Source organism: Anarrhichthys ocellatus, unplaced genomic scaffold (genome assembly GCF_004355925.1).
Source record: "Anarrhichthys ocellatus isolate YVR2014 unplaced genomic scaffold, GSC_Weel_1.0 scaffold75, whole genome shotgun sequence".
NCBI lineage: Eukaryota > Metazoa > Chordata > Actinopteri > Perciformes > Anarhichadidae > Anarrhichthys > Anarrhichthys ocellatus.
In genome coordinates this window covers 422,234-434,874 of record NW_022280105.1, presented here as the reverse complement: position 1 = coordinate 434,874, position 12,641 = coordinate 422,234, and the positions used below count along the sequence as shown (strand labels likewise).

Genomic DNA, 12,641 nt, shown 5'->3' with positions numbered 1-12,641 from the left:
CATGACGCATAACTTTGACCTCTGTGGTTTACCTGCTTCACATTAGAAGGCCCTGCCTCGCATGACTCATCACTGTGTTGTCCTCTCTTTACAATATCTGCATATGATACCTTTGGTACATGTGACATCACTTTGACCTCTGGAGTTTTCCTGGTTGACTTTAGAAGGCCCTGCCTCACATGCAGCGTTACTGTGTTGTCCTCTCTTTACATCTGCATAAGAAACCTCTGGTACACATGAAGCATCAGGCTGACTTCCCTGTTCCACACTTCCAGCATGAGACGCTGCAGACATCTTTACTTTTCCACTGCTCTGAGGACCACTACATTCTGCTTCTTCAGTTGTTGTTGCACAGTCATTAAACCTCTGCCAGAATGATTTATTGCAAAAAATATTAAGGCATCACTTTACACGCATTACTTTGCAGTTAAATATTTAACATTTATTCCAATTGATGAACACGTAAGGACATCTTATTTTGGTCACCCTTACAAGCAATTCAGTATAATATAATACTATATATATCTTACAAAATATTCACTATTATAAAACACACACACACACACACATAATTATTTATTTATAACTATATATCCATTCTCAGACAGGTGCTTCATGTCTCTCACTCCCTAACTGTTCGTGCTGGATCTGTCCCCGTTGTTTTAAAAAGCTAAATAAGTTATTAGCATGACGTCATCCAGCTAGCCAAACCTGTCTGGTGTACAGCTAGAGAAGCTTCGCATGTACTGCTTCCATTTCCCGCTAGTCTGCTCTCTGATTGTGAGGTCAGGCTGATCTGATATCAGCTTTAACTGCAGTTTCTCCGCCAAAGTTCTCCTACAAACAGGTCTTGGAGAAGTAGTGCTCGCGCTGGCGCTGGCGCTCGCGCTCGCCTGTAGAGACTACTCCTGACGAGGACGCGCAGCTTGGGGCAGAACGAATTCTGTTCATGCTGTTCAGATTAATGACAGTGACCGTTTCTTCTGCTGACTCTAGGGTTCCGTGGCATAGTCCTGCTTATAAATGAGCGAATGAACCAGGTTCCATTCATTTAAATTGTGGTGCGTTCAAGATCCAAATAGTAAAAATGGGTATTAGGCGACGGTTAACGTTATCATGATGTGCTCTAATAAAATCTTGTAGAATATAATTTGTATGCGTCATTCCGAGCTCCCAGTCAACATTGAATTACTCAAGGGGGCTTTTATTTTAAAATGGGGTGTGTGTGGGGGGAGCGAGGGGGGGAGTCCTCTTAAAATCTCTAAGACCTGGATGACTGTATGAGAGAGAGACACACAGAGCGATAGAGAGAGCCTGCGCACGTGTAACTGGTTGCCATGGTGAGGACACACCTGTTGGAGAGTCTGTGAGTCTGTGTGTTTATGAGCTTCACTAATGAGCTCAATCATAAACAGCTGTGTGCCTGCAGCCTTTTAATGGAGATAAAACAGGGAAACACCTCTCAAACAAATCATCAAAACTCCCATAACCGTAGCTCCTATTGCTCCGATATTAATAAATGAGAGGAAGGATGAGTTGAAGAACAGATCGTGTAAAAATTGTGTCTGTAGTGTAAAAAATGTGGCTGAACTGGCGATCTAGAAATGGGGTACCATGTTCTGTGGAAGATGTTTTTGAAGCAAAATTTAACATTGGTCTCTATGGAGCAGAAAGTTGGTTTTCCTCTCAATTACAGGCTTCTGTGCCAAATGTGTAAATCTGTGGGATTCCACAGTAATTTGTCTACGACAAGGACAAGATTAGCTACTTTTACATCCAGAAATTAGGCATGAAGAGTGAAAATTGTGGACACAGTGGCAAAATACAAATGTTTTTTTCACAAGAATCTCAAGCTGCTCTTCACTCTAGCGGTGACGTCACGCACTCTAAGCTGCGCAATACACACCCATTAGAAAGTCAGAAAAGGAGTGAAAAAATCATAAAAGTTTAATTGCTGCAGTTCAAAAAGTGTAAAAGATATCAAAAAACTGAATCATGCGGCAATACCTAAGGGTTTTCTCAACATTTGAAAGTTGAAATGGTGTCTGTAGCTGAAAGTATGAGGAAGTAGAAGGATTTGAAATTTGAAGAGGATTTGAACATTTTCTCCATAGAAAAATTCAAAAATAAATGTGCAAAAAGCTTAATAATTCAAAAAGTCTAAAGGTTAGAAATATGAAAAGTCATAGCACCCCTCTGCTGAAAGAGCTGAACATTTTGATAGTTGAGCGGTTTCTGTAGCTTAAAAAATGTGGAAGGAGATAAGTAGCAAAATACGGGCGGAAGAAATATAAGAAGTTTAATAAAGAGAAACAGGATAATAGTTGGAATGCTTAACAGCATTCCAACAATGAATTGAATCATATGCTATGGCCTTCACAGTTACCAGGGTGATAAAAGTCTGCTCGCATGTCAGCCATTCATACAGATGGCAGCATGAACGTGTTACATGTAGGAGAGCTGCATGTTATACGCTCATGCTACAGTTTGCATTACAACAGTTTGCACTACAACATACACACACTGCTGGAAGCAACCTAACTTACTCTTTCTAAAGTCCATCAAGGAGAAATGAATCCATTTCAATAAAAGAAAACTTCAGATCTTGTCTCATAATCATCATAATCAACAGACATTGTGTTGATTACTATCTGTTCATCCATGGCAGCATGACATAAAGAGCTATCGGCAAGAAAAAAAATAAAAACAGTGGTAAAAATAGTTTTAATCTTAATATCCAGACATTTGACTATGGAGGATGGAATCTGCCAAAAGAAAAGTACAAATGTACAAAAAAAGGAAATAAATGTAGCCATTAATTAATTGATCAAATGTGACTTACATTGATATTTTTGTTTTTATTTGTTTCTTTGTCTATTTACCTTTGTATTGTAACCAAGTGGAACTGACGAGAGAAATGATTGGGTCCGCCGGACCAGTAATGGGGTGCACGGGCCCTGATTAGGTGAAAAGATGCACCTGCTGGCAATTCGTTCTGTTCTGTGTCTCCGCCGCCACTAGCGGGTGCGCTGAGTCCGTCTACTTTCTCTCCCGCAACAAGCGGAGATGTAGCGTGAGGTCGCATTATAAGTTGCGTTGGGAGCGCAGTGTCTGGGAGGCATCCTGTGCGGAGGGGACAGCGTGTGTTTGGGGGATGGCTGATTCAGGTATATATATTTATAGTTGAATGGTTTTTCATTATGTATTTGTGTGCTGGAGAAATTGGGTACAATTAAGAAATATGTAATGTTGCATTTGTGTTTTATAGAGCTTCCTGAGCAGTGCACCCAATGGTAGCTGGGGGGGGGGGTCCAAGTGGGGTGGCTGGGTTGCTGGAGAGCCGGTGGGTTGAGGTAGTTTCTTTTGGGTTTGTTTTTTCTGTTTATTGGCAGTTATTTGTGATTAACTATGTTTTGGTTTCATTTATTTTCTAGTTCGTTGGTCTTTTGTTTCATTTCTTTTGCTTTAAGTTGTTTGTGGTGCCTATCCTGGCACATGGTCTGTGAACTCCTCCTGCCCGCCAAACCAGCTGTTACTGGTCACATAGCTATGTTGTACTAATAAAGAGTGATATTTTCATAACAACGCTGCCCCTTGCGTGTATATGCCTTTACGGTGTTTGAACCGGGTCTCTGTGGCAACGGGGTGCTACAATATTTATTCCTGTATTTATCACTCTTCTATTTACTTCTCCCTTTTATTTATTTATTTTCATTAACTCAACTATATATTTATTCATGCATTATTTTGCATTTGCATTTTTACCCCTAGCCTCAGTTTCTATTGAAAAATCATGCAATATGCATTTGTACATATACAGAATACAGAAAATGAGCGAGTCTGCATGATTTCTAACAACTTCAAGTACCTTGGAATATTCTAAGAAAGTCAATTTTGTTTCTCTGTGAGTGTTTTCATGGTAGTAGGCTATAAATTGCTCATTGAAAGTCTTCTGTCAAACCATAACAATACATAGGATGGTAAGCTGGACAGGCTGGAAACGAAAGATGATAAATAAAGAAAACAATCCGAACCAGTTAGGGGTAAGAGAGGGCGAGGAGGAAGGCTACTCATCCTCTGTTTCCCAGAAGCTCTAAACTCTCTCTGAATACAAACAATGTACACTCGAATTATCCTGTAGGCAGTCGACTTGCTCAATTCTTAAAAGACTACATCTTCTCTTTAGTTTTATGACATGGGAGTATTCACACTGTCAGTGTTGCCTTCATGTGGTGTGTAGTTTTAATATTTTGTTGAACTGGACAGTTTTCCACTCTTGTGGTCAATAATAAAATTGTGTTCCATTTTATTTTGTGGGGAAAATGCTTCGTACAGGTTTAGACAGCGTGACTGTGCCAGTCTGAAAGCAATATAGGGAAAGGTCTGAAATATATCTGTCTCACTTTTACTGTCCATTGGTTACTGTCTCTGTCTCTTAATACTTATTTATATTGCCATTACGGTTGGTAATCAGATACAGTATTATCAAAGGAGTAGACAAAACTGGCCATATTCAACTATATTTAAAGATTGTGCGAAACAAACTTTCTTCTCTCTGTGTTGGCCTCTGTCAGCTGGTCCCAATCCGTGTGTCTGGCTGGTTGAGTATACTCTCCCTAAACAAACCACAGTGTCTTGCTAATCCTGGGCTTCTGCCTTACATTACAGCCATCAATTTAAGACCTCCGGGCCTCCTAATTCATTGTGCTGTGGGTCGCTGTCAAATACTCCACCGCACACATGGTTTCCAGTATTACGCTGTACATTTGTGTGTGTTCAGCAGCGTCTGTCAGACATGGCAACACGTGTGGCTGTCAGTGCTGTGCATGTCTCCCTGGTCCTGTGTAAGCGTATCTCAAACACTTCCACACACATGGTTTTCAGTCGTATATGAGGGGGATTGTGTTGCTGCTACTGTGTGTTGCTGCTGTCGTAGTGAAGGAGTGCGGAGCTGTGGGTGTCAGGGTTACACTGACCTGGCTTTTAAAAGTCTGATGCCTGTAGGAATATCAAAAATTCAAACTGACCTTTAAAGGAACACTCTAGGGAATTTTTTTCCTATGAAAGCAGTTATATTGTGGCTCTGGAGAATCATGGTCAAATCTGACAATGTGCAATGGTGCAGAGTGCAAAGGGTGATGCAATAAATGATTAATGAAGCAGGTTGCTCTATATCAGGCATGTCCAAAGTCCGGCCCGCGGGCCAATCACGGCCCAAGGTCAGATTTTATACGGCCTGCGCCTTCTGTCTTAAAATGCATTATTTATGGCCCGCCAGCACAGTCAAACAGAATGAATAAATCATACAAATTCAACATGCAATTCCTCTTTTTACCTCATGGTGGCAGCACCACTTTGTAACTGTCTGGCTGTTTAAAATTTGCTCTGACCCTTGAACTGTCATGGCTACAGCAAGTAAAAAAAGGAAAGTCGATAACGAGGGCCGCCGCTTCCAGGAAAGGTGGAGATCGCAATATTTTTTCACCGAAAACCGAAACAACTGTGTCTGCCTAATTTGTCATGAGACTGTTGCCTTGTTTAAGGAATATAATGTAAAGAGACACTACGAGACAAAACATGCTAATGCATACAACAAGCTATCAGCGAGCGACCGTGCTAGAAAAGTGAAGCAACTCCAAGATAACTTGGCCACACAGCAGCGGTCCTTTTCGCGGGCCCATGAGTCAAATGAAAACATCACCAAAGTAAGCTACGACGTGGCCATGTTAATTGCTAAACATGGCAAACCTTTTTACGGAAGGTGAGTTTATCAAAGACTGTTATGAAAATAGCAGAAAACATTTGCCCCGAGAAGAAGACAGAGTTTGCTAATGTTTGCCTGGCTCGTACACTGTGGCACGGAGAATTGAAGAGCTATCATCAGACATTAAGAGACAACTGGGAGAATTTTGATTTTTTTTCGTTAGCCTGCGATGAAAGCACAGACACATCAGACACTGCCCAGTTACTGATTGTTTTGAGAGGTGTTGACGATGACATGAACGTAACAGAAGAGATGCTTGACCTTAAAAGCCTTAAAGGCCAAACAAGAGGATCAGATTTATTCCTTACTGTTTGCTCAGCTGTTGATGATCTGAAACTACCGTGGAGTAAAGTTAGTGGGATTATTACCGATGGCGCGCCTGCCATGACTGGTGAAAGAAGTGGGTTATCCACACTGATCTGTAACAAAGTCAGTGAAGAAGGAGGCAATGCTATTAAACTGCATTGCATCAAAACAAGAAGGAGGCAATGCTATTAAGAAGGAGGCAATGCTATTAAACTGCATTGCATCAAAACATGATGTGATCATATTTAATCATACTGTTGTGTTTACAGAAGACATATAATATAGTTGTATATAATATGAGCAACAATTTGGACCTGCTCAAAGATCTGGAGCCAAGATTAGGGACCACTGTTTGTATATTAACTGTTAAATCACTGACGAGTAATAAATGGATGAAAAAGTATTCAGATCCTTCACTGCAGTAAACGTACTAATACCATACTGATGAAACAATAATCCACTACGAGTAAAATACCTGCATTCAAAACCTTAGTCAATATTATCAGCAAAATGTACTTTAAGTGCAGAAAGTAAAAGTACCCGTGCAGTAAAATGTACATTATTTGCCCCTGACCTGTAGTGCAATCTCAAAATCTCCCCCGAGCGTCTGTGTCAGAGTGATATCCGGTTTATCCCAAGACGAGGATTGTAACCAATTAGATGTAGAGATACAATGGCGACTGGGTCCGCCCACTTACTGTCAAAAAGAAAAACTAGTCGCGAGCGAGCAGGTAAAAGACTCGCGAGCGAGCAGTTTAAAGTTTCGCGAGCGAGCAGGTTTAAGCTTCTCGAGTGAATTTGGCTCGCGGAGTGATGTAAAAGCGCTCATCAAAGTAAAATACGTGCGCGGCTGTTTTCGCGCGCGCATGGATCTCATTTGCGCTCTCGGATTTTGACAGTGATTTGACTTCATACCGGTGGTAAAGGCAATTCATTTCATGCGCTCTAAAGCCCTATACCACCACCAGTTTCAGCAGTTCCTGCTTGACATCCAGGCTGAATATGGAGATGTGATATATCACAACAATGTGAGGTGGCTCAGTCGGGGATCCGCACTGCAGCGATTTTTCTCTCTTAGAAGGGAAATTGGACAATTTTTGGCTGAAAAGGGAGAACTGATGCAAGAACTGTTAGATGCTGAATGGGTGGCAGACTCGGCTTTTTTGGTTGACATAACAAAGCATCTGAACGCGCTGAACGTCAGCCTTCAAGGAAAAGACGCAGTAGTGAGCCAAATATATGCACACATCAAGGCCTTTGGAACCAAGCTGCAACTTTTCCAGAGACACTTGTCACAAACGGAGCCCTGCACCACACATTTCCCAGCTCTGCAGTAGGTCATGGTCAGTTTTCCACAGGCCAATATCGGTGTGCAAACGAAGAGGTATGCAGCAGCCATCGCATCCCTGACTGTGGAGTTTAACGACAGCTTTCGGGATTTTGCAGCGATTGAAGAGGACATGTTGCTTTTCTCTTCTCCCTTCAGCGTGGACCCTGATGATGCTCCACCTCACCTGCAGCTGGAGCTGATTGAGCTGCAGTGTGACTGCGAATCGCGCAGCAGGAGAGCGAGTGTTGCCATCTTCACTACCATGGAAGCGTTTAAAAAACGCAGATATTGGGGGCGCCCCCCTAATATAATGGTAGGGGAAACACTGCTTCCTGACTGAACTTACATACATACCTGTAAACTTGTCGGTTTTCGGCGAAATTCGCTGTTTTGAATTAAAATATGTCATCCACGTGAATCGTGTAGATCCATAGAGTTTTTTTCTTTTTTGGTGGGGGTCAACTGGCCAATCAGCGTTTCTCAGATTGGAGTGAGACGAGGAGAAAAGGTGATGTGTTGAGTCTTGGCCAATCAGCGTTAAGATGTCTACACAGTCTTCCCAACCTGTTTATAATGGAAAGCTAGTCAGCTTGATATCATTAGTGGATTGTATTGGCGTTAACGTTTAAGTTATGTTATGTACCGTTACAGTTCAGACTTGCTGGGTTAAGGCAAACGTCCACTGCATGCAAAACTTTGTCGACTGTTAATGTTCGTCATTATCGCGATTTAGGTAGAACAATTGTAACGTGATGAAACATGCAACCCCCCCGTGTTCCGGTTCAGTTCCCGCGGTCACTCATTAACGTTAAACCAGAACACCGGCGGATCTGGTTGCAGTTTTTTTTCTTTAAACTCAAAGTAGAATTTCATCTGTGCTGTAATATGACAAAAACTTTTGAAAATGAGATCTCGGTCTCTATGGATTTTGTCTGAATAAAGGTTAATAATAATAATATTGATTGAAAAAAACAAAAGAAGCTAACTAGCCAGCTGTACAACTAGAGCTGAAATACTGATTAATAACTGAATAATAAATTAGTTAGTAAATGTCTTATCAGTTAATTTTCTTCTCAGAGTACACCAGAATGATACATTTCAAAGCTCATATTTAAAATAAAATTCTCCCCGGGCAGCATGCCCCCGAACCCCCCGACAGGGTTTCGGGTTCGGGTGCTTGTCACCTTTTTCACCTCTTATGAGTTTGCAGGTATGTACTTAGCTAGAGCTTCATTTAGTTACCACAGCAACCTACTTTATAACCTTGGCCGCCACAGCCAACCCAGTTATTACACAACTGAACTGGGTAGAGCCATGGCCTATAGCCCTGCTGGGGTCAAAAGACAAGCAGTAGATGTAGTAGTGTGCACACCACAATCCCCAGTTCATCAAGGAGCACAAAGGAACATGTAGCTGTATCATGCACAGAGGGGAGGTCAGTTGCAAGACTACTGACAGACACCCCTCCCTTTTCACCAGTCCTGCATTGTTCCAGCGAGCACAGACCCTAAAAAAAAGAGACCAACATATCCAAGACAATGGACAGAGCATCAACCATGCTGCCACCTTATATGTCCTTAAAACTCAGGGCATTTAGTTCATTCTGACTCTGAGCTGAGGTCAGTGCAACCTGCAAAGCTGACTTGAATGACAATGCCTTCAGAGCGTTCTGATTGGCCGCCTACGCTTCTGCAATTTTTAGTTGGTGAATGCATGCTCGTGATTGGAGGAGAGTATTACCCATAGAGTGCAGTAGAGGGTGGAGCCTGTGTGAGTTAGAGCCTAAATACAGTTTGGCTCTAACTCCAAGTCTCAGCTTTCCTTATACTGGGACCCCATTTTTAGAATAGGCAAAAATAACATACATATTGCATGCAAAAAACTGCATGTTTTTTTTATTCCAAACTGCATTTATACATTGCCATAAAGTGTGCCTGTCTGTAAAGGGAAGATGCGTGTGTACTCATAGAACCCGTTTTCATTCAAATATCGTGAGGTCAAGGGACCCCTCTGAATATGGCCGTGCCAGTCATTCCCTCGCCTACATTTTGAGTGTTATTTGGCCTTCTTTATGACAAGCTAGCATGGTTGGTACCAATGGATAGATCTACACAAATATACTAAAGCAGCTATTCTTTCTCCTTTTTTGTAGATGTCATTTCTCCTACACACTTCAACCCATACTTCAGGCGGCTGACGTTTGATGTGTCTTCCATGGAAAAGAACGCCTCCAACCTTGTGAAGGCTGAACTTCGGATCTTCCGTCTTCAAAACCATGGGGCCCGAGTGTCTGAGCAGCGCATCGAACTCTACCAGGTACACACACGTTCCACTGGTCTGATATCAGGAGCTCCCAGGGATCTCTAACAATGATTCAAGAGATACTTTTGGAATTTATTCAGGCTAGGAAGGATTTTACTAAATAAATAGACAAAATTGGCATTGTTGTTTTTACATTTTTGTTTTTGATTGTGCTTTTGTGATTTTCCCTCACTTACAGACTTTTAAGCGTCATAAGACATTTCTTTAACATAATGTGGATTTTAATGAAGTATCCAGTCAAACTTGATTTTGTCAATATTAATCAGACTACAACCGGAATGTTTCAGATACCAACATCTTATCCCGTTGCCAACAGATTCTTCATATCTGCAATCAGAGTTTATGCTTACAGTTAAGAGAGATTGTATACTAACCTTACATGGCGAGACTTAAAAAATAAAAGTATTTACCCGAGGATAAGGTCACGGAAACATATTTTTTGACAATGGATTTCAGATTTCTGGCTAGCTAGCTAAAACTGCGACACACTAGTGACAGAACAAACACCACAGGGTGATAATATCGCAGATGTGATTGGCTATGTTTCCGGCTATATCACCACCATGGTCTGTGTTTTTTTGTCTGTCTTTTTGTCATTGGTTTTATGCAGGAGAAAGCTAGTTAGCTATCTACCAGGAGATTTGTTTTTAACGATGCTAGCTACCCTGATAAAAACATGACGGCAGACTTTCAATGCTACTTTGGTTTTGAGGTTGTGAACCCAACCACTCACAAAATAGTTGTATACCTTTAGACCAGTGGTATTCATTTGAAGTTCAACGAGGTCCAGTTAGAGAGGATTTCCTCATGCAAAGATTCAGAACATCACAATAATGTCTGATGATTCAGTCCCAAATATATTGAAGTAGCCAACAGTTGTATTAACATCTGTATGTATACCAAGATGGCGCCGCGGATGGCAGCCTCGGTACTGCACTATCTTGTACTTTTTCTATTTTTGTTTGTTTGTCTTGTTTCCAGCTCTCCCTCTCTGATCACATTCAGTAGAGAGGAACTTTTAAACATCCATCTATCCATTGGCCAAACCTTTTTGCCGCATTTCATCGAACCAGAAAGTTTTTCAGAGATTTTAGTTGGGGGAGCAGCGGCTCTACTCGGAATTTATCGGAGACGCCAACGAGGGAAGCGAGCAGGAGCGCTCCTTAATCTGCGCCGACGGGGACTCAGAACTGCGCTCCCATCAATTCACCTGGCGAATGTCCGCTCTCTGGCCAACAAGATGGATGAGCTGCTGCTCCTCAACAAACTGAAAAAGGACTTTAGCAGATCCGCCGCCCTGTGCTTCACTGAAACCTGGCTCGGTGAGCACATCCCGGACAGCGCACTACATCTGCCGGGCTTCCAACTCCTCCGAGCGGACCGCGTAACGGCGCTGTTGGGAAAAACGAGGGGAGGCGGAATCTGCTTCTACAGTAACGGAGGTTGGTGTACAGATGTCCCAGTGTTTTAAAGGAATCATGCAGCCCTCACTTAGAAACACTTTTCATAGACTGCAAACCATTTTATTCACCGCGGGAGTTTTCCTCGTTCATTCTGATCGGTGTTTACATCCTCAGGCCTGTGAGAGTGAGGCGCTGCAACACCTGGCTGAACAGATCAACAACATGGAGCACAAACACCCATTGTTCTTGGGGACTTTAACAGAGCAAACCTCAGCAAATAATTGCCTAAATACAGACAGCATATTAAGTGTAGCACCATGGACAAAAACACACTGGACCACTCAGAGATCAACTGTGAAGTCTTGGCGATCCTGTGTCGAGCCCCGGGTTTCACACAGTTGATTCAGCCTGCCTGCCAGCCGCGGACGCGGATTAGCCACTTTCCGGCTAGGATCCGAGCGGAGCGCGAGGACGGTCCTCCGTGTTTGACGTGACTGTTTACCTGTCGGCTTCGTCTGCCGCTCAGAGGGTTTTAGCCACTTTCCGGCTTGGACCTTGTTTTTTCCCCCTGAATGAGAGAAATAAATATCTTGGTTTGAGAAAGAACTCTGCTGTCCTGTGTCTGCATTTGGGTCCATGAACACACCACATCATAACAGCTTCGTCGGGTCAAGGAGGAGGCCTACAGAAGTGGGGACAGGATCCTGTACAACCAGGCCTGAAACACACTGACGAGGGAGATCAAGAGAAGCTACACTGAAAAGCTGGAGAAAAAGATTTCAGCCAATGACCCCTCATCAGTTTGGAGAGGCCTGGAAGTACTCACCAACTACAGGAGACCATCCCCCCCCCACTGAGGCCAATCACCAACTGGCTGACGACCTGAATGTTTTGTACTGCAGGTTCGATAAGCCCACTTTCACCCCCCCACCTGCCCAATTATCAAACAACCACCAACACCCCCTCATTATCACCTCTCCCAACCGACCCCCCCACCGGCACTGATGATCTGCGAAGAGGATGTGAGTCGGCTCTTCCACAGACAGAGGATCAGGAAGGCACCAGGCCCAGACGGTGTGTCACCCTCCTGTCTGAAAGTCTGTGCTGACCAGCTGGCCCCCATCTTCACACAGATCTTCAACCAATCACTGGAGCTATGTGAAGTCCCCTCCTGCTTCAAACGCTCCACGATCATCCCGGTTCCCAAGAAATCCTCCATCACAGAATTAAATGACTACAGGCCTGTCGCCCTGACGTCTGTGGTCATGAAACCCTTTGAGAGACTGGTGTTGACCCATCTGAAGTACATCACAGGGCCCCTGCTGGACCCCCTGCAGTTTGCCTAATGTGCAAACAGGTCGGTGGATGATGCAGTCAGTATGCGACTGCACTACATGCTGCAACACCTCGACTCCCAGGGACATATGCGAGGGTTCTGTTTGGACTTCAGCTCAGCGTTCAACATCATCATCCCAGAAATACTCAAACCCAAACTCTCCCAGCTCACTGTGCCAGC

The 12,641-nt window shown here is 43.1% G+C and overlaps 1 protein-coding gene across 2 annotated transcripts in view; it reads left to right on the top strand.

Moving 5' to 3' along the window:
- tgfb2 (transforming growth factor, beta 2) overlaps positions 1-12,641 on the top strand; it is a 96,695-nt gene that overhangs the window by 45,354 nt on the left and 38,700 nt on the right. For both annotated transcript variants that reach the window (XM_031873846.1, XM_031873847.1), the window contains exon 2: positions 9,553-9,716. In XM_031873846.1, coding sequence (XP_031729706.1) covers positions 9,553-9,716 — 164 coding nt within the window. The remainder of the gene's footprint in view (positions 1-9,552; positions 9,717-12,641) is intronic.